Source organism: Eucyclogobius newberryi, unplaced genomic scaffold (assembly GCF_026437365.1).
Source record: "Eucyclogobius newberryi isolate DKJ021-1_F unplaced genomic scaffold, fEucNew1.0.hap1 SCAF_12, whole genome shotgun sequence".
In the NCBI taxonomy this organism is placed as follows: Eukaryota; Metazoa; Chordata; class Actinopteri; order Gobiiformes; family Gobiidae; genus Eucyclogobius; species Eucyclogobius newberryi.
Genome location: NW_027315746.1, coordinates 28,407,514 through 28,430,409, shown reverse-complemented (window position 1 = coordinate 28,430,409; position 22,896 = coordinate 28,407,514). Strand labels below are relative to the sequence as shown.

Here is a 22,896-nt window from a genome sequence, read left to right as displayed (position 1 = left end):
AGACTACACAATGGAGGAGGAGAATGATAGATAGTGGAGTGAATAATGAACAAAGGAACGTGGGAGTTAAGATATAAATCAAACCGAGCTAAGAAGGAGAGCGGAAAGGTCAATGGGAAAAGTGCAAAGGAATCAAGTAGGACTATATAATTAATCCAATTAGAATCAGATCTATAATGAGTCATGTCTAATTGTCAGCTTGGGACTTTTGAAAAAACTGAGCAGCCGATCCACTGTGAGTAAAAGCCACGATCCCACAGTTTGGCATTGCACTTTGCTTGTTAAGATAAGCGGGTTAGATACAGGTCAGATCTGTGGAGATGCGACCTCGCTCACGATAAGAATGCATGTTTTTTTGCAAGATTCGGTATTTTTAAGCCATTTCTTTCAATAAATAAAATAAAATCAATTGGTATTTATCAAAATAACAACAAGCATGGTCCGTCCTTCTGGCTCCTTATACGGTTGTGTTTGAGTTTGGAGGCGTGACAGAGGGCGCGGTCACCAGACTCACTCGTCGTAAAGACTTGAAGTGTGTAATTCTGGATCCTGGATTCTGATTATGTACAATTTCTATTAGTGAACTCTCATTTGTTTGAAGACCTGAAGCGTGATTGGATTCCTGCTGTGAGTCTGGCAGACGGAATATGTCTTACTTGGTGAAGTCAATGAAAGACACGTGTCCGTGGTAGAAGGCTGGTTTCATCTCTCTCCACTCGGTCACGTTCCTCACAAACCGTTTCTGAAATACACGACAGGACAGTAACAGGATGTTCAAAAGGAGTGAGACACGACACGAATCCCATAAGACCATACAAGACAAGATATTCCTTCTTTAGCACATGACAACATGAGATTTTGGATATAATTATGTATTTGTTTGAGCACAGAACTGTAATGTTTCTTCAAAATACTATTACCAAAGTAGAAGCACAAAGTAATGGTCCAAGTAATGACTCGTGTAAGAGTAAAAACAAATATTTGGGGAAACTATTGCCGATTTCTGTAGTAGAATGTGACAAATAGAAACCTGTCCACAGATCTAACTTGGCCTGGTGGTGTCTCCAAGGAACTTTAACTGTTTTTTTGTCCTTTTTATGTTTTTTTACAGTAGAAAACAAACAGAACAAGATAAAGAGAGTCAAAAGATGAAAACAAAAGGAGCAGCCCTTAGAAAGTCAGTCTGGCTTATTTCCCCTTTTGTATCTGTCACATTTGGCCCGAAAATCCACCAAATTTATCCATTTTCAAATTCAGTGCAAAAGTTTGTCTTTCTATTTGATAAATGTCCAAAGTCCTTGACAGTCAGCTCCGTCCATGTCATCCATATTCTTGTTAATGCTTTTCTACTGCAGCCAAATATAAATTCCACAGGTATCCATCAATCATTTCCATTGCTGGAGTTTTACGTCCGTGGTACATTCTTTTAAAGTCAAATGAAATGTCAGTAGTACAAGACATTCTGCAGTACCTCATTAATCTTAACACACATGAGGAAAATAATAAGTTAGATACTGTAGATGATTCAAGGCAAAGAAAGAAGACATGGAGACAAACCAATGGCAGCTTCTCCACCAGAAAAGTCGTGGTAGTTCACCTTAAAGGAGCCCGTCAGTCTTACCTGGTCCTGTATGGACATGACAGGGTTGTTCTTGGAGGTGTTGATGTGCAGGACGTGGTAGTGGTTCTTTCCGCACAGGTCGTAGGCGATGTTGGTGAAGGAGGTGCTGGCCGTCTTCGGGACCCTGTTGTAGACGATGACCAGGTCCTCGTCCGAGTCCGTCTGGGTCCAGCTCTGCTCCCTCACGCCCCAGTCCTGGCTCTGCCTCTGCTCCAGCTCTCGCACCTCGTGTCTCGCCATGGCACGCTCTGAACAGAACACAACGTGAACAGGAAGATGTTATTAGCACTGATATAATTACAAAAGAAATGAACCCTGAGCGATCACAAACTAATAAAATGGCTAATTTCACTATTATATTCTTGAACATAAACGAGACAGACTTTTAATAAATGCAATGTAAAACAAAAGATGTATAAAATCTTCTTCCTTCAAAGTCTGCTCCAAACACATGGTTTTAAAGACAGAGGATTGGCTGTAGACCTTTCGATTAGGAAGAATCAAACAGAGCATTGACGAACAGAACTGACTGAATCTCAATCGCAATTAAAATGTGATTGTTGCACAGCTCTATCAGTTTTTCTAATTGCATTTTTTGTGTCAATAGGCTTTCTTAGATAGAAGCCTGGTTGTTTAAATACTAAACTATACTAAAACAAAGTGCTAATGATGATATAAAAGCATAAATTGGACACATTTGGACCTTTTTGCTAACGTAGTTGCTAACTTCATACAGTACATTGTAAAAGCAGCTATTTGTGAAAATGAAATGAAACTGCCAGTACATTTCAAACTGGTATATTTTAACCAGTCAGAATAGTCGTCAGATTATTATGGCTGTGATGATCCCGGACAGTTGTTTTCTCTGTCACGGTTCAACACCAGAAACAGGCTCTTTTATAGCATTCATTCAAGCGTACTATGTTCTACAGGTAACGTAAAGGACTTAAGGGAGCTATGGGAGGAGGAGCCAAGAAAACAAGGTACAAGGAATGGACAGAAGGAGGAGGAAAGAATGGAAAATGGAAATATGAGCCGCTTTGAAAGAAGAGAAACAAAAGATGATGGAAAGGCTCTTGGTAATCAGGTAGAGAACAGAATTATCTTTTTCAGTCATGTCAGATAGTTACAATTTTGCACAGTCACATGTAAATTAAGGGTCATTTAGCCTTAACTTTCTTTCTTTATTCATTTTCTTCACATAAGAGCAACACATCAGAAAACACGGATGGACAGCTGCACTCATTTCCCTTTGTACTCTGTAAACTCTGCCCATTTTAGTGTTGAAGCCGTTGTTATACATTGAATATTAGCCTCCAATGCTCTTAACATGTCTCAGTCGTTGTAGATTGACTTCATTAAAACTGGATTACTTCCGGAGGGTACCCGCAGACAGCTGGAGACCAGTTAATCATTCCCCGAGCAGCTCATTTCACACTACTCTAATCTGAGCCAAGTAGGATTTTTGAGAATATATTTGAAGCGCGATTTTCTTTCATCATTGTCGGACCTAAATAATATAATGAAACTGGCAACAAAGCAAGTCATACTGTAAGTAATGGCCGCCACCTGCTTGTCTCAGTCGAAATGTTTTTAATTTGCCTAGAATGTTGCACAGTATGACATTAAAATGTTCTTTCTCCATGGAGACAGAAGACCTGAAATCCAATCAATGTTAGACAGATGAGTTTAATGTCATACTATGAAACATAATAACATCTCCGTGGAAAGCAAAATTCTGTGTACAACGTCTTTATTTCATTATTTTAATGTAATTTATCTACTCTCCTCACCAGTAACATGCAAACGACTGTGTTTAGAGTCACTAGATTCTCACCACACAAGTTCAGAAATCTCAATTGAAAACTAATTACCATCTAAAATAAAATACACTCAACAAGGATTATTCATAACTTGCATTTTAGCGGGCTAATGCTAACGGCTATAGGACAAAATTAAGGGGACCGACTCCGGAGTCCCTCAAATTTTCCCGGATTAGCTGCGTTTCTAAGTGATCAATAGCATGAGCATCTACTAATCGTGTGTACAGCGCCTCCTATCAGAAAAGTTACATAGTGCACCTTTAACATACGTGAACAATGGGTCAATTGCAGAGAAACATTTCCTTCTAGGGTTAAAATGTAACTGTACGTATAAATTATGAACTGGAAAAAGGAAAAAGATTAACTATAATATTCCTAACTAAGGCCATTTTCGTTTGACTGACACTCGGCTGATCTTTTTCCATGTACGCCTGCGTTTACTGCGACCTTCACCTGTGAAGAAGAGCTCCTCTGCCTTGAACGCCGCCAAACTCCTGAAGAGAAGCATCAGCAAACACAACCTGCTTGCACAGGCTAATGCACAGGCTAATGCACAGGCTAATGCACAGGCTAACACGGACAGCAATGTATCAACTACACATACAACTACTATCATATAACTACATATCAAATACACATTTAATTAAGACGTTACAGGGAGGTTGGTGGAATACGCGGTGAATAGAACCAAGCACAATGGACTGAGCACCAGCCCCTTGTCCCGCCCAGGCCTCCTCGGAGCACCTAATACCCGTGGGAGCCCCTACCTACACTCACGCACACACCAGCCCTGTTGCATTATGGGTCACGTCAAGAGTAAATAAAGATGTTAGCCGGACTTTGGGCAGCAGAAACTTGAGCATAATAACGAGTCGACAATACAAGGGTAAAAGGAAGACGAGGAAGGCATCGAAAAGCCATTAAGTCCATCAGCAAAGTGTGTGTGTGTGTGTGTGTGTGTGTGAGCTCGTGTCTCTTGAGGACAGCTGATCTGAGTTGTCCTCCAGCTCTGGCTCTGTGGACGTTGTCTCTCATGGGCTTCTCGCGGGGACAGAAGGAGCAGCTGTTGTGCTTCCTGCTGTAAGACTGCAGTCTCCCTCAGAGCAGTCTCCACTCCGACTGCAGCTGCCAACTCACTCAGGCGCCCAGTCTTTAACATACATTTATTATAACAGCTAAATGGAGAAACATCTTGATTTAAAATAAAGTGTCCAAATTGCTACCTTTGATACCTTTTCTACCAAGGACTTCTACTGGACAAATGAGGGATTACAATTCCCTGACCACACTGTCTACAATGTGTATAAAGACCGTTTCAGTGTCTGATTTGTAAAGGCTGGAACCATATAGAATATTGGCACAAATGCATTTTAAAACAAAGACTTGCTTGACCGCATGTGGTGGAGTCATATCAGATCCTCGTTAGAAAACATAGCAATTAGCAACCAAATGAGTGTAAATGCTAACAAGGTAATATAGCTCAGAATCAAATGACAAAATAAGACTGTTATTAGATGAATCCACGTTTTTGTGCCAGCATGCTAAAAATAGAGGTACATTAGCCAAAACAATAGGCCTATAAGAAAGAAAAAAGACGTTTATCACACTATAGTGTCCAGGATGCTTTTAAATCTAGAATTTAGCATCTTAAAATCTCAATAACACCAGGCTAACTGAACATTCCATGAGGACACAATCCTGAGCTCTATAAACAGGACTTGAATCTAATGTTCTGCTGGACAAATTACACCAAAAACATTGCGGGCGACAACAATTTGACACTGACATTTTTGGTATTTCATCAAACACAACAATCTTAATTTTAGAACTTTAAGAAAATGGTGCTTTTTAGACCGTAGAGTGCTTTTTCTATGCTTGTTTGTTACATTTGCCAAACGTCAAAATGAATAATTAGAATGCAATAGAATTGTCATAACACTAATGGGCCATATTCACGATTATTCAAGTTACGTCTGGAAGGGTCAATGGGAAAAATAAAAGTTGCACACTATTTATCTAATGTAAAGAAATAAAATGAAATGCCATCTTGTGATCACAGAACAAATCCCATGACAGCTTTGCAGAGCATAACGTCTAATCTGAACACTATGTGTCCTGATCGTAACAGTCCAACAGCCTTAGTCACTGCTGTTGCAGTAGTCGACTAGTAGCAAGTTTTAATAGTAAATCAGTAGTAAATTAAAGTGGCTACAGGCATGTAATTAAATAAAATAGAGTAGTATAGATATATTGTGGTGAAAAATAGACCACTGCGTGCTGTCTGCCACTCGTGTTTTCTTCTCCGAAAAACAGGAAGTGCGCCAATAGCACACTCACAGCTTTCCTGAGACAGTAAACTCTGCACAGCTCATTGCAGTGAATAATTAGAATGCTTGAAATGCAAGTGAGAAATAAATATGGACTACTATGTTTTTTACATTTTCAAGAGAGAAAAAAAATCAGGAAAATGATGCAGTAAAATCATTATTAACTGTTTAGCTGTTTTATAGACCATCTGTTTGATATTTTTCTTCTATTCATACATTTATGCATTGTTCAAGGTTTGGGAAACATACAATACAACCACAACATTTAACTTTATATATAAGATTAAACATTCTTTCTAACCTTTACCATTTCTAACACTGTAACATTTCCCACTGTGTACCATCTCGTCGTTCACCTGAATGCCTGTAGTGTGTACTAATGTACTGTGTACTCATGTACTGTGTACTCATGTACTGTGTACTCATGTACTGTGTGAGAGTTCACACTTGCAGCTCAGCCATGTGTCGGGAACTGGGCCTGAAACACCAGTCTTACAGCTGTCCTCCGTATTTTCCACAAGCAGCGTGACATTCAGGAGGGACACGAGCGACGTGACAATAGTCATAAATACAAAGTGCCTGTGTGTGAACGGGGCCGACAGGTGCATGGAGACACCTTCACTCTGAGGACAGCTATAGGTCACTGCGGAGATGGGAAATCATGAGGGGAAAATCTGAACCAAACCTTGACTAATCAAAGTACAATAGGGAGCAGAAAAGAATGGGAATTATTTAGATTATTAGAAATCTTTCTCCTTCATTTCTGACTGCAAGAAATTCATTGAAATGACATAATTTTAGCAAGAAAGAGTTATTATGACATGATATTGCATTATTGAGGCCACCACTCTACTAATTACATTAAAAATAAATGTCTCACCAAACACTGACCTGATCTTGTGATAAACCAATGTATTTCCTGTGATGCTAACTTTATTTGTTGCACCGCCAGAATGAGCAAAACTAAGTTAGCATCTGCTGCTTTCTGTTTATCGACTCACACCACGGTACTCACGTTAATGCTTCTAACATGATCCAAACCCAACGCATTTCCTAAAGAGACACATAGTCATGGGAACGTCATTTTGGAAAGAGGATTGGTTGAACATGTGTGTTTATAGAGGGCCTACTGAGGACACACAGATGCGTTCTGACTTACAGGACAACCTCACTGTACGCACACGACACAAAGGAGCAGGTGTCAATGTAAAGAATAATGTACTTTGCGTTCTACATGTGTAAATTAGGCCCCCACACATTTGGCGACAGTCAACGGGGCATATTATCATAGTTTATCACAGTATACAGTTATGACAGCATCAATTGACTATTTAAATCACGTTAAGGCTGTTTTTTGGTCCTTATGCGTCAAGTTCAAACATGAGCCGTTTTACATCCAGCCCGGAGTTGTCAATTTTTCTTATTTTGAGAAAAGTACATCACAGTATAAAAGTACTTTTTAAAAAAGCGATACACGTGTTTGAAGCTCCACAGCGCTCTCAGGTCTGCGTGCCTCTTCAGCGTCGCAGATAGAGTTTACTGCAGAAAAAATAAAGTTAAAAATATATATATATATATATTAGAATATAAATATTGTAGTTTTATAATGTGTTTAACTTATTTTATCTTTGTTCTAATCTAGTTTTGCTCAGGGCAAAACCAGCAGCCGATTGGCCTGCTTGCAGTTTCCCTGAGCAGAGGGGATAGACGGTCAGGTCTATCCCCTCTGCAGTTCCCGTGGTTATGAAGAGACATGAAAACGCGGTGTAGAGACTTTAACTTTGTCTCACAGCAACACAAATTACTAAACATCTTTTTATGAATTCGCTTATTATATTTGAATATATAATCTGGACACAGTGCCACCCAGTGGTCGAGTGGTTAAGGTGGCAGCACATGCCAGGCTCCACAGTTTGAATCCCAGCTCTGACAGATTGCTGCATGTCCTTCCCTTCTCTCAAATCCCAATTTCACGCTCAGCTGTCCTGTCTAATATAGGCTACAGGCCAAATCCTTATAAAAAAAAAACAATTGCATACAATTTACATTTTATTCATTAAAGGTGGTATGGACGATTTTTTTCAGCAAATTTTTTATCATATTTCCTCGTGGCGTGGATAAATCATTTGTCCTGCCACGTATCAATCATAAAACGCACCTACCGCTCACCTGCAGCCGCGTCAGGCTCGTCCCCACGTTTCCGCGTGCCTAAGCGCATGGATCTATCATAATATAGTTCCCTCAGTGTACGGAGCAAAATAAAGACAGAGAAAGACAGTTTGAGCTGACGCAGAAGTGGACAGAAATCTACGGGAGACGAGCGATGTGATGCGCTCCGTTGCGCTAATAAACAAACGCACGTGTGTGTTGTATCAGTCCGCACGGGGGAGTGCGCATGCGCACTTCCGCCTGCGTTCTCAAATCGCAGAAAAATCGTCCATACCGCCTTTAAGAAAACATGTGTTATGTTTGGGTGACGTCAGTCGCCCAGACCCAGTGCCACGCCCTGGAAATGCGTAACAGAATTGTGTTGGAAAAGTGATAGTTGGCGGACTGGTCAGGAAGTAAATGTTTAATTCTGCTATATTTATTTATTGCAGCTCTTGTTTTATTTACAATATGGTTATTAAGATTATGATGATCCTGCTGCTGAGTTATTGTTTCAGGAAAGTACCGGAAGTTTCAATTTGATTGGTTATGGTGATTTTCTGTAGCTATATATCACACATCATAATTTGTTGATTATTAATAGTATTGTTAATTAACTACATAAAAGAATAATTCTTGGATTAAAACCAGTGGTTTATGTCATTCGTTTGTGCTTGGACTGCACACATATCTGTTCATCTTTGTAAAGTATTGGAGAAGAGTGCATTCTTGACAAACCAGGAAAATGTAAGTACAAACTTTTACCCATAATGCCTTTTAAACTATGACACCTTCAAAGATATGAAACTGTAAATGTCTTTTTGGGGACATTTGGACGAACACATTTCTTTCTGCTAACTCAAAGGACAAAAGATTGAAAACCTCCAACAGGACGGCCAATGTCAACTTGAACTCTTCTTGCAGACACATTTCCATAGCCAAACAGACTCATGAATACATTGCTACTTTTCTTTTGAACGGAGCCACCTTTAGAACGTTGTGGGGTCTCTACACAACGTTCAGCTTCAGCTACGCTGCCCTAGGAGTAACTATGCTGGGGGAAGTATGACAGCTTGAGCACTATCCTCTTCTTCTGACTACTTATGCTATCAAACAATATTTATTTTTTGATTCCACTTGCAAACTGTTCACCGCCTTCTTTTCTTTCTCTCACTTCTGAGGACCTGTGGACCCAGATGCCCCTCCCCTGGTGAAGTGGTCCCTGCCCTGTGTGGACGGTCCCTCATCTGCCTGAAGAGTGGGTCCAGCTCGCCTCCGACGGTCCCTCGTCTGCCTGAAGAGTGGGTCCAGCTCGCCTCCGACGGTCCCTCTTCTGCCTGAAGAGTGGGTCCAGCTCGACTCAGACGGTCCCTCTTCTGCCTGAAGAGTGGGTCCAGCTCCAGTCTCCTCGTGTCCGTCTGTCCGTCTGTGAGAGTCGGATCTCTCCTTCACTGGAACTCCTCCAGGTTTCTACGCTTTTTTCCCAAAGAGGGTTTTTTTTGTAGTTTTTCCTGGCCGAGAAGGAGAGTCTAAGGACAGAGGACCCTGGGACATCGTCCCTCGCCACCACAGACATTGTCTGACTTCATCGCCACCACAGACATTGTCTGACTCCATCGCCACCACAGACATTGTCTGACTTCATCGCCACCACAGACATTGTCTGACTTCATCGCCACCACAGACATTGTCTGACTTCATCGCCACCACAGACATTGTCTGACTTCATCGCCACCACAGACATTGTTGATTCATTTCTCCCTGTGGCCCTCAGAGGCAACTGTTGTTGTGATTTTGGGCCTTACAAAAATAAATTGATTTGATTTGATTTGATCTACATCGTGCCTTGAAAACCTCTTGTTAGGCCCCCATTCTGGACCGACCGGCTCTTTGTACTGTCCGCCCCATTCATCCAGGCTTGGCACTCCCTTCTAGTCCGTCTAATTCGAGAACAAAAGACTGAACTGCTCTGGTCTCACAGTCGCGTCTTGCCAGCTCCGGCCCCTCGGCCCTTCTCCGAGCTGTGTGGAGTCTTATTATGGAGCGTGAAGGCAACATGGGCCTTAGACACTGTTACAAGCACAAGCCTGTTAGTGTGTGCAGCGGGACAAAAACAGAGCACTGGCACTTCAAAAGCAAGACATTTTCAATCAAATATTTTGTTGGGTTTTATGCGTGATGAGACATATTATGCAAAAAGAAAATATAATGCGCTTTTCTTGTTACAACAGTGTTTCCTCATCGTTATCTTACTCAAAGTTGTATTTGTATTGATTCCTGCATGTTTCAGTAATCCTTATTTGTCCTATTCCTATTTTCACCTTCCCCCTATCCCCTCCCACATGAACTTTTATTTCTATTTAAATCAATATTGTGGTTTACAATAAACAAAATGTAAAAGGCTAATTTACTTAGTATTGCAGTTATATTTAGGGGTCTAACAACTTACTTTAGGGTTATCGTATCATCAAAAGTCTCTCAATAATATCGTGGGGTCACAATATATCGAATTATGAGCTCCTATCTTTACAGTCATTGCAAGAAGAAATAACTGTTACTAGGCACTTTTAATTCTTAGGAATATGATGCTTCTCTAGGCATTTAAAAGGAAAAACTTTTATTTCTACCATTCTGTTATAGCATCTCCACTGTATTGCAATAAATATCATACAATGAACTTAATATTGTACCATGAGATTTTCTTATTGTTACATCCCTAATTAGATTAAATCCAATACCAGGTACTTGAAAAAAAAGCAAGTCTCTTTTAACCTTTATTTAACCAGGTGAAACACCCACTGACATTGAAATCTCTTCCTCGAGGGTGACCAAAGTGGACTGCAGCGCACCTCATAAAAAACATACAAATGGAGTTTCAACAAGCAAAATTTCAATTGGAAAAGTGCTTCAAGCTGTGGGAGCAGAACAGAACGCTTGCTTCCCTGAATAAGTAGAAGGACAAACAACAACAACGACGACAACAACGACAACGACAACAACAAAGAATGAATGTCACATGAACAATATTGCCGACAATCAAGCCAGACAATATTGTTTTTGCAAAGCATGGTGGTAAATGTCCTGGTTGAGATTTGGGTATTACACAAATTTAATTGCCAATCAGCTTATTCCTTTGTTTGTAGGATTGCACAACAAGTTTCTTTTTCATTTGCAGCTTTTCTTAATATAAACAATATACTCAATCTTTTAATTGCAAATCTTTTTGACAAAAGTAGAGTAGACTATGTGCTAAAAATCACAGAACATGTATGTATCCCTTAAAGGTCGAAACAGAGCTAATATTGTTGACCAGCTGTAAATATGACCTAGAATATTTCACACAGTTATGTCACTGTAGCTGCAAAGATGCTCTGTGCCAGACGGCTGCGACTGCCTCTGTGTTATTCACACATTTCCACTGCTGCACAAGATTAACCAGCTCTTTAGAACACTGTAATAAACAAAACGATCAAACATAATGGAGTCAACAATATGCTTGTACAGAGTGATATAGATAACGTTCTGAACAAATAAAAAGTGTTACTTCTGTTAGTTAATTACATCTAGGGTAAAATTGTGATTGTCTCCGTAATTAATTGCTAGTTTGGAGTAGTTGTTTGTCAAGTCACAGGCAGGTGAGTGACAGCATGACGCCCCGGATGGAGTGATTTCCCGGCCCTGTACTGAGCCGCTGCAGTGCGCTCTCCGTCATGGTCTCCGGTCTCCGTCCCGCTCTTCGTCCCGCTCTCCATCCCCCTCTCCATCCCCCTCTCCGTCCCGCTCTCCATCCTGCTCTCCGTCCCGCTCTCCGTCCCGCTCTCCGTCCCGCTCTCCATCCCCCTCTCCATCCCCCTCTCCGTCCCCCTCTCCGTCCCCCTCTCCATCCCCCTCTCCATCCCCCTCTCCGTCCCCCTCTCCGTCCCCCTCTCCATCCCCCTCTCCGTCCCCCTCTCCGTCCCCCTCTCCGTCCCGCTCTCCGTCCCGCTCTCCATCCCCCTCTCCATCCCCCTCTCCGTCCCCCTCTCCGTCCCGCTCTCCGTCCCGCTCTCCGTCCCGCTCTCCATCCCCCTCTCCGTCCCCCTCTCCGTCCCGCTCTCCGTCCCGCTCTCCGTCCCGCTCTCCATCCCCCTCTCCATCCCCCTCTCCATCCCCCTCTCCGTCCCGCTCTCCGTCCCGCTCTCCGTCCCGCTGTCCATCCCCGCATGGACAGAACTCCCAATCAAACAGTTTTAAGTGATTGGACAAAGCGGGGACGTGGAGAGGACCATAACTTTTCCTGTCCCGCGGTAATACCAAAGACTCTCCAAACAAGACGGATGGACAAAAGCACTTAAAGGACGACGTGTTAAAACCAGGAGCCAGCTAGAGCCTTTTAATGTTTTCCTCTGCAATAGATATGCAGTTTATTTAGGATATAATAAGGCAGTATAGTGCAATAGATTACACTTGGAACTTAACTATAGCTACTTAAAATCTTCTGCATGGCACAATATGACAAAACGGATGTTTTACTGCACAAAGTTGACAAAGTTTTCTACTCCTTTTGGCAAGAGGTGCAAACAATTGTTTGTTTTACATTGGAATTTTACAATCCACAAAAGGGACAGTTCCGGATGCGCTTCTTAACAGTCTAAAGGGAGCAACTTTTGAACATTTAGGCCGGATCCTGTCCAGCAATTTGAGCCAAATTAACATATTTTGAATTGTATCAAACTGCCAACGCTAAAGTTCTCACCAATCGAATGCAAAATACAACAATATCAGGTTTTAGCGTTACAAATGGGGAAGGGTTGTATCAAAAATCAAAAATAAAACTAGAATTGGAAAAAAAATCACATTAAGAAGACAAAATGTTATGTTTTGTGAATCGTTCTAAAATGTTCCTGAGCTTTCGCAGGGCTAGTGTAAGACCACAGTGTTTAATAAAGAAAGAACATAATTATTTATTGTTGAAATGATCTATAACATTGACCCCAAAGAAGAGCATTTTTAATTATCATTGTGGTATCGAAATCTGTATCGAGAATCAAATATTTTCCTTAGTATCGAAATCAAGTTCAAAATGTTTGTACTAAACACTAACACTACAAAGATGAAGTTCTGTCTCTTATATAATGTGTAGACTTTGCTCTTTACAACAATTAAAGTTTTTTTTTGTGTGATTTGTGATTCGTTTTCAAGTTCAGCATTTGAGAATTTTAGTTTTAGATAATTGTTAACTTTTTAATGAAATTGTACTTCTCTGAGTAGTTGTCAGACACAGTATTGCTTGAGTAATATCAGTACTCTTGGGTTTAAGTTTTGGTAAGTCTTCTGTGACATTGTTAACGATATAGAATGATTTATGAGTGATGACATGACAATGACAATGACAATGACAATGAGACGACAGAAACACATATCTAGTCTTTTTGTTTATTTATTTGAATGTATTTCTGTGGTAAGTATGTAATTATACTTTTACCATACCTGAAACTGTAATATCCCAGGAAACAGGTTGCCTGACCAGCCATTCCCAACACGTTAGAATGTGGGCGGGGCTTGCGGGTCAGGCAAGGAAAGAGGCGCTATTGACTCTTGGATTAAAACTTAACTAAATGTGACCTGTTTTTTTAGTTTTGGACATGTAACTGGGCAGAATTCCTCTGATGAAAGCCCTGACAGCAGAGCACACCATAATGCCAACAGTGACGGTTTAATGGAGTTACAAGAGCCTGGCCCGATGTGGCCTGGCTCTGTGAGTGAGACCAGGAGCACTAATGTACTCTACTGTATGTCGAGTGATAAGCTGCAGAAACGCCAGAGAAATTCAATCTGACCGTGGCTCTGGGAACCTTTATATCTTCATCTCCAGCTGTTCACACGTGGACTTTCTGAGAACATACAGAGCAACTCAAACAATGCACTTTTCATTCCTAAAGAAGTCATTGCAAAAAAATAGGCACAAATGTAGCGTTACAATGACATAAAAGGGAAATCCTTCTTTTGCTTTTACACTGACTGAATTATATCCTCATATTGATTGATTAATAATCATTTTGAACTACAAACAAATGTGTTCCACTCCAGTACAACAAGAATGGCTGGAAAAGTCTCAATTAAAAAGTTTGAACCAGTCCAGAGACAATTTGAAATTATTCGATAATGATCCAACTAACATTTGATTAGTATATTTAGTTCTTATCATCCACTTTAAAAAGGGATTTCACCGAAACAAAATTTATTTAGAAAGTTTGAACATATCAAGTCTTATAGGTCACATGTATTTATTTTAGAAGCATGTTACGTGTCATTTTATTATGTATAAATAAATACATCCGTTCACATGCATTTCATGAAATGTATTTCTTTACCTGAGTGTCCCACTTTACCTGAATAGACGTCTCGGGGAAAAGGGTCTAAAATATTTGGTGTAATTAAAACTCACAAAAAGACCTACAACAATAACACACACACAAAAATAGGATATTTTTTTCCTGACGCTCTTAGCAAAAAGCATCCAGTTTCTTTGAGTAAAACTAATAAGATAAGATAAGATAAGATAATCCTTTATTGTCCACACATGGGGAAATGTCATTGATACAACGCAGTAGATACAGAGGAAAAGGATAGATCACAGAATATAGGAAGTTTAAAAAACACTCTCAATAGAAGAACTCTTATAAACAAAAACTCCTATAGACAAAACCTCCCATTTCCCAACAAGGGATGGAGGGGGAAAAGTAGGATGTCCGCCGGGATAACGAGACGATCTCCGGGTAAGACGATGGTTTCCCCCTCAGTTTCATGAGTTCCTCCTTTGTATAAACGCACCGGCGCCGATCCATACGGCGGCTGTGGCCGAGGAGCGCGGTGGGGCCGGGGGGGCTAGCTCAGAGCTAGCGCACATCACAACGACACAACGAAAAACACTCAATAATCCAGCCGAACAAAGTCGAAACAAGTTGAATTAAGCGATTCCAGCGCGTGTCCCGATCGTACAACTAAAGTAGAAAAAATATTTACAAAATACAAAAGATAAAGCACATAAGTGTGAAAAAAGTGTGAAAAAAGAGCGGAGCGTTGCACCGGGCTGCCAGCTGGACCGGCGCCTTTGTGATGCTCATACTAATGCTAATAATGCTCATACTAATAAAATTTAACTTTTATTTGAATTCTCCTTCAAAAAAATATATTTAAAAAAAATAGATGAACACTTTCATGAGCTAATAAACTCTACTCTTGGTCTGGTGTGAACCCTGTTTTGTCCTGCTCTGTCTGTCGAGACAGACTAATTGAATCAAACTGGTTTAAGTACTCAGGGCATTGATAATTGCAAAGTTAGAATAATGATAGAACTAAAGACTAAAGACTAAGACTAAATCATAACGGGGCAATACAAATAAAACGTCTAGATCAACATTCATAAGTAATATTGACATTTCATTTTCTGAACAGCTCAAACTTGCAACACAAAACTTTACATTCACTAACTTCAATTTCTTGGACTCTTTGCCCAGAGGTGTGTGTTGGTTTGGACGAGACAAATGTAAATGAAAAATGAGCTATAAAAGGTCACACTGTGGATTTCCAGCTAAAACGCCACAGGCTAACCACTCTGCCGCCTTGACTGAGGAGGACAAGAAAGGTCACGGAGACAGAGGGGACTGACAAATGTTAGTATGTCCAAAGAGGTGGTGTCGCGACGGGACGGAGGCGGGGAAGAAACAAAAAGCATGCGGTGTTGATGAGCAATACAGTGTTCGTTATGGATTCAGATTACAGATTACAATACTTGAAATAACACTATTAGATCTTCAAAATCAAGACATTATAAATATTTTAGAAGTTGTGACTATCCCAGACAGCTGTTTCTCTGTCACGGTTCAACATCAGAGTTAGAGGGTGAGCTGTGTGGGTGGGGCTAACGGTTCAAAACTGAAAATGTGCCAGAATATATTCGCCTAATACAACCGGAAGGAGGATTACGACGTATACATGCGTTCGCGGTGACCTCATACAGCCGGGACTTCCCCATAGCGGCCATTTTAAAAGGGGCACGCGATATATAAAAACCAACACGACTGCATCCTTTTCTACGGAACAATGAGCTACAAATACTTTGATTCTTTAGACGATAACGGCGAACTGAGGTACACGACAAATCTATAATTTCTTGGTCAGTCAACAGAGCAATGTCCTAACAGATTAAGCAGGTTTTGGGCATTTTGGCCTCATATTTCTTGGATTTCGTATGTAGTAGACGTGCTGTCGTGCCCCTTTCAAAATGGCGGACTCGGTGGCCACTGCACAAGTTGCCAGATGTGCGAACGCATGTATGGAAGCGCTCAGGTGATCTTCTGGAATAAGGTGAATACAGTCGGTATCCAAGAGAACGTCTCCCATTAACGGACCTCTGTGGGCGGAGCTAGCCATTCATTTCAATGTAGAAAAGCTGCTCTGTCACCCACTGTTCAACAACTGCAAGAGCAAAGAATGATACTGTGCCAAATACAATATGAAGACAGGATAAAGTAGTCCAACGGGGCAGGTTTAGGGATATTGAAGAATTCTAATGGCAGCTGCAGGCTAAATGCTACCGTAATGCTAGCACCGGCTGTCGTATTTGAACATCTACAGAACAAAACCATGTCGACAGCGTCAGTTAAGACTCGCTTGTGACTTGTGCTTAAAATTCACCAAGAATGAAGTGTTTTCCTTGTCTGATCAGCCAATACCACCCACTTTGACACATTGCTGTGTATTGAGTGAGTTCAATCTACCTTTTTTACATATGAAAATCTAAATGTTTGCTAATTACTACTTCTCTGTATGCATAGTTATTATCACGTCTTGTACAGCCTTGGGCACGCTTTAAGAGGATTTTAAGAACGTTTTTCCTCTTCACGAGTTTGGGGAGGCGTGGCCCGAGCAGAGATTCTTGTAAGCAATTATTTTGAGTGGCTCTCCTCATGTCTTTGGGGTCATATGATTCTGTCTTGTCAGGTCGCGGCTCACAAACCTCAACTTAAACGCAGCCAATCAGAGCAGTCAGACAGTGTTAGGCTCCGTTGCCTTGTGAAGACTTGTGTTCTTTGAAAATAGCAAGAATGAACCCAACTTTTTCATTCTTCATCAGCGCTAGAATCCTTACCTCCAGTGAACATAGCGCTCTTCTGTGTCCTTTATAAGCAGGTTTAATCCACACTTCTTTTTGTTCTATTTTTATGTACATTTTATTGTAAAGACAGCTCAGGCTCAACCCGTATCTTCGTGTATTTGTTTTCATTACAGCCCGTTCCATCACGGGACACTTGCGCTTTCCTCTGCTCTGAATAAATCACACAAAATGTGTGGTGTGGCTGTGCATCATGGAAGTGTGAGACAAAAAATCATTGCAAAATGAGCTCCTCACAGATGTCATGGAACTTTTCTTGCTGTTGACGATATGTATGGGATATCCGGGGTAAAGAAGACATGTTTGCCTTTGTACTGAAAGTCTCTTTCAGTCAGTCTTCAGGACATGTTTCTTCACACAGTCGTTAGGAAACATCGTTATCAGGCCTCGTGGTGATTTGAAAGAACATTTCTGAAGCTGCGGAGCGAGAGCATCTGTCTAGCTCATCACCATAACCATAATTCTCCAGTGTGCAGCCGGCTTTAGAGTAGTTTGGGTCAAATACATAGTACGATCATAGAGATAGAAGCTCACTCGCACCACATCCCTCGATGGACAAGTCGTGTCTTTAGTCGACCACAACCGTACATCTCAGTTTGTATGTTCTCCCTGGTGTCCTCAAATTACCCAGACCTCCAAAGACATGCAGGTCAGGTTGGCTCATGGCGGGGTTACCGTGACATTTTCTGGTCAAAACTGCCACTGTTGTAATCATCCACAACATCAAACCAAGTGCACTTCAATTACCAACTCTTAGACGCACAACAATCTTCCAAAACAAGGCGATTCATCCTGCCAATAGTCATCATAGCACTTATAACTGTGCGCTGATTAACAACAAGACAACCTCGACTTCAAACAATCGACTTTGAAACTTTTCTGTTCAATATTTTCTGCACCCTCTTGGCCAATTTTCCCACCAGTCTAAATGCATAGCAGACGGAGGCAATCATCCTGGCTTAAACTGACACTCTCTGATAGCCGGGCTGGGGAGATGGGTACAGAAACAACTTGACAGGTGAACAGAGGACATTATTATGGAGATTATAGAGGCATTTTCACAGATGGAGAATGGTTCGGCGTCTGGTTACAGCAGGAGGAGAGGAGGAGAGGAGGAGGGACAGCGTTCTGGCGTTGAGCCGCGATGACAAAGCGTGGAGTCGCAGAAAATAGCCATTTGGCCATTGCGAGGTAAACAAGTTATGGCTGGTGAATGCACAACGATTAGGATCAGTTTGGTGGAGGGATAACGACAAAAGTGATCTTTGTAACGATATTCAGACGTCAATCCAACAGAAATGTGCTAAAACATGTCTTTCAGTGTATTGGTTGAGGATGAAATATAGATAAATCCACTGAATATAGTTATTACTTATTTAGAAGTAGAGCAGCACAAAATGGAAAAAGATGCCATATTCTGTAACTATGTTTTGTAATGTGTATGAGACAGAAAGATCAATGTATCAGCTACCCTTAAAATACTATTCAAACTCCACTCAAATTAAAAACTTAACAGCGACTAAACCAAGGCTAAATAAAAAAACATTTAGTTATGTGGAGAGCCTTGTGTTGTTGTGATGTTTTCATTTCTTGCTATATTTATATTTTTGTCATTTTTTGTGCAGCCCTTGGATACTTTCTTCCATTTTTGTTGGTCTTTGTCTTTTTGCTGCTTTTAAAAAAATAAAAAAATAAACTAAACACTCAATGTTAGAGTTTTGTATCTCTTCCAAACATGATTTAGGATATTATTGATGTTCCCGGATCCCTTTTTTAGTCAGGATATATAATTAGAAGGACACAAAACATAAAGAAAGATTATGGTATTTTCAAATAATAGACCACAACAAAAACTAAATCATATCTGAACTGTAGAAATGTAGTGACAAAAACTGATGTCACTGTAAAATATATTAATCAAGTAGGAGTAGAAGTATAAACTACTCTAAGAAGTATCATTTCTTGAAAAACGTATACAAGTAAATATAACTGTAATGTTATCGAGTACTGTACCCACCTCTGCATGTAAGAGCAAGCCTAAACAGGTTAGTTGTGCATGTTTTGATGATAAAATTGCTATAAGTCTGTACAAGTTTGATGCTGTTTTTCAGAGTGTGACAGCCAGCAGGAATAGTGCTTAGGAAATAGGAAACAATCAGTCATGTAGAAGTCATCAAGATCTGCTTTTGAGTGTGCGCTGCTTTCCAAGGCATAATTGGGGCTTTTTAGACTATTTTGCACATCTTAGACCTGGTATTTCACTGTCTATTTCTTATATTAACATGTATAAATGAAAAACAAGTGAGTTTCTTTGTTTTCTGCATATAAAATGTCGACAGAGGGCGCAAGAAGTCCGAAATAGAATGCCCATAACAGAACCGCAGACACGCCACAGCCACAAGATTGCAAGTTAAAAACAAACCTTGGAACATTCACAACTGCGATAGATCAGTTTGATGCCAATCCCTGGAGTGTTCAAGTAAACATCTCCATGGAGACAAGCAGGTGGCAGGCCCTTCAACAGAAAAGTTCTGTGTAGAAACAAGCCCCCTCACAGTACAATAAAAACACATTTAATGAAGTAAATGCCTGTATTTGGGTTTATTTTTTGGCTGAAATCCTATGGCCTGATGGGACCTTTAAGCAATTTCTTCTGAAGTCTAAGGAGAACCTTTGCACACTCACGACTCAGGGACTGCACATGGAAATGAGCTATTTAGCCACAATCTGGTGCAGAACATCATTATTCCTTCAAAATAAAGATTAAACTAACCTTAACTGTGTCAAGATGATTTGATTAATTGATAATTGTGATCATTCAGGTCACGATATAATCATAAGAACAAAAAATGGACAATTGTAGGCAGCAACAATCGGTAATGGCTGTTCATGTGACAATATAATTACTTTTTCGTCCAGAAAGTTTGAGTTCATAAAGCTTGCAAAAAATTGTGTGCTATGAATAATTGTAAAACCGTGCTGTCACAATAATTGTAACACAAAAAATGTACACATAATACATAATGAACCGTGCACATTGACAACAAAATATCTAAAAGAAAACAGCAAATTTCCAATATATTTGCAACATAACCTATAAACAATTCAGCTTAACAATGGCCTGTGACTCATTTGTTTCCTCAGCGTTGTAAACTCTAACCTACATCTGTGCTGTATCCACTCTTGGACATCGGCCTCTCATTAATAATGCAGAGATAGTTTGTGTCGAGGGAAAACGCCACACAGTCTATTAGGCACAAACAGATCCGCACTTTATCTGTAATGGTGTGATGAGCGGGCGGAGGACAGGTGGAACTAAGCGCGTTTGGCCGTCTCCGAGCAGCAGGCTTCACTGTCAGCCTGGCTCTTTGAAGGCTTTTATCTCCTCATCATCCCCATCGTGTGCATGTTGTGGATGCAGAGAGTTGGAGAGGAGGCAGATTGGTTTTATCAGATTGGCTGGAGATGCGTAGACAGATTTAGGTCTTCTCCGCGACAGCAAATGAACCCGTAAAGTTTGATAGTAGGGCGACTGTTATTAAAAGAGTCAACTTAAAGAGGCTGTATCCGTATCTCTTTTGACCGCTGTGTGCCGTCTGCATCCATTCCGCAACATTTTCTCACTTCTACTACATTTCCTGGCGAATTATGTCCATTTAAGCACACAACTAATTCAAATCAAGTCACACGTGAGTCTTGATGGATGGTGCTGACCTGGCGTTACCTCAGAAAAGTAAGAAGATGATAGCGTAGCGGTAGGATTCAGCACTTGCCGTTTAACCCAAGTTGTGTCTCTGTATTTGAACAATATAACTCCTAAACTCCATACTTGCTCTTATAGTTGTTGAACATTTGGTGACAGAGCAGCTTTTCAATATTAAAAATAATGGATTTCTTTCTCCATGGAGGTCCGTTATTTATCATTTATAAAACCTAATCCATTAGTTTAGACCTCTACAAACATGTTCATGGAAATTCCAGTATTAGTTTAAACAGTTCTTGAATGGCAATCTTGGATGATATTAAAATGGGCACAATAAACTGGGCCATGTAACCTTCCTGGTGATGGGTCTACCACCTGCTCGTCTCCGTGGAGATGTCATTGCTGTTCAACATATCGGTATCTATCTGGCATGTATGAAATTACAGGCGCTTGTTTTGCTCAAAAATACCTTGAAAACATGCATTCTTACTCTCCGGATTTAACTTGTGACCTATACTGTGGAGCATTCTGGGTAACAAACACTTTCGCAGTGCCTCCTTGAAACTGAAATGTACAAATGTAATCACAATCACGCTATTCAAAAGAGAATATGGTCCATTACAAGTTTTGCATATTCAACTTATTCTGGACGTTGCCCTGAGCGCCGCCATCCGCCTCTTCCACTTGGGCAGAGTGAGGGGAAAACAGTAAATAAAATGCAATACACAAAGTTTTATTTGTAAGGCTGTCAAAAAAATGCTATCCAGATACTATGTAGTACATAATATCCAAATGATATATTTATTTGAAGTATAAATACTGAAAAAAAAGAATGAAATACATTGGACATTTCTTCAGTTAGTTTTAGAACAGTCATCAGAACCACAAGGTAATCTTGTTTTAATTATCATTGTGGCATCCAAATCCAAATCGTGTCAAGACTTTTCCTCTTAGTATCAAAATCTAAATGTTAGTATGGCGCCAATACTATTTTCATCATAAAACCTGCCAAATGCAAATGTTTTGCCACGGCACTCTCAATTGGAAATGAAAAAAGAGAATAAAATTGATCATTTGAATAGGTCCAACGTCACTGGGATAGGCTCCAGTCACCCGCGACCCCAAAAGGGAAAAAGCGGTAGAAAATGAATGAATCATTTGAATAGTGTTGAATCATTGTGTGAATTTGTCTTGTTCGCTCCTCTCTAATAAAACTCCTTGAAAAACTTGCTCTAGGCCTTTTTAATCTTTCATAAAGTCAGATCCAGTATTTCCTCGTGTCTGCACTTTGATTATTCTTGTGCCACGGAGAAAATGAAATCATCTCTTTGAAGACTGGCGCTTCCAGAGCCGGCGGCAAACTTGCGACTTCTTTACAACCAGGTTAGCGCTGCACAGGGACCGGAGCAGCCATTAGCACAGCACAGGGTTATTATGAGGATGACAACGTGTTACATACATGCAGGCATAATATAAAGCCTTAAGTCTTTGGGATGCCTGGGAACAGCCCAGAGCATTTTACTCTCCATAAAAACCATGAAATGCGCCTTTATCTAGCTTTAGCGTGATGACAGAACTTGATCTGGGCTTTGAAATATAATAATTGCAAAGTGAATAATTAGAATGGAGGATGATATGAGAAAGTGTTATGTGTCATACAGTTATGTTTTTATCATTATAGCTCCTTTAACGTGTTTCCTGAGCCAGTGCCCAACAAATTCCAATACGGTTCAACATTTGTGGATTTATATTTTTGATATTTCTTTCAAAAACAGTTAACGCACATCGAGTTATATCGGCCCCTGCCCCACCGTCTACAATATAATCAATCAATATAATCAACTTCTAGAGGACAAAGTCATCTATGATTTTCTTTGACACATGAGAAACCTCAGCACTTTCCACTGTCACCGAATACTTCATACACTGTCGTTTTGCGTCTCCTCCGAGGCTCGTGCGGGCCTAGTGTTAAATCCAGTCTTATTAGCTACTCCTCAGACAGCGCAGTCCACTTGAGCCACATTTATCACTGTGATGGTGCGTTCTGGTCCGGCCTCTCCTCTGGTGGGACTCCCAGTCGATACGGGCAGGTCTGAGGGCGAACCTGATCTCGGCCC

At 40.6% G+C, this 22,896-nt stretch overlaps 1 protein-coding gene across 1 annotated transcript in view; it reads right to left on the bottom strand.

Moving 5' to 3' along the window:
* Nucleotides 1-22,896, bottom strand: part of hs2st1a (heparan sulfate 2-O-sulfotransferase 1a) — a 38,669-nt gene that overhangs the window by 4,641 nt on the left and 11,132 nt on the right. Inside the window, exons 2-3 of the mRNA XM_072441808.1 lie at nucleotides 1,622-1,869; nucleotides 657-742 (exon numbers count right to left, since the gene is read on the bottom strand). Coding sequence (XP_072297909.1) covers nucleotides 657-742; nucleotides 1,622-1,869 — 334 coding nt within the window. The remainder of the gene's footprint in view (nucleotides 1-656; nucleotides 743-1,621; nucleotides 1,870-22,896) is intronic.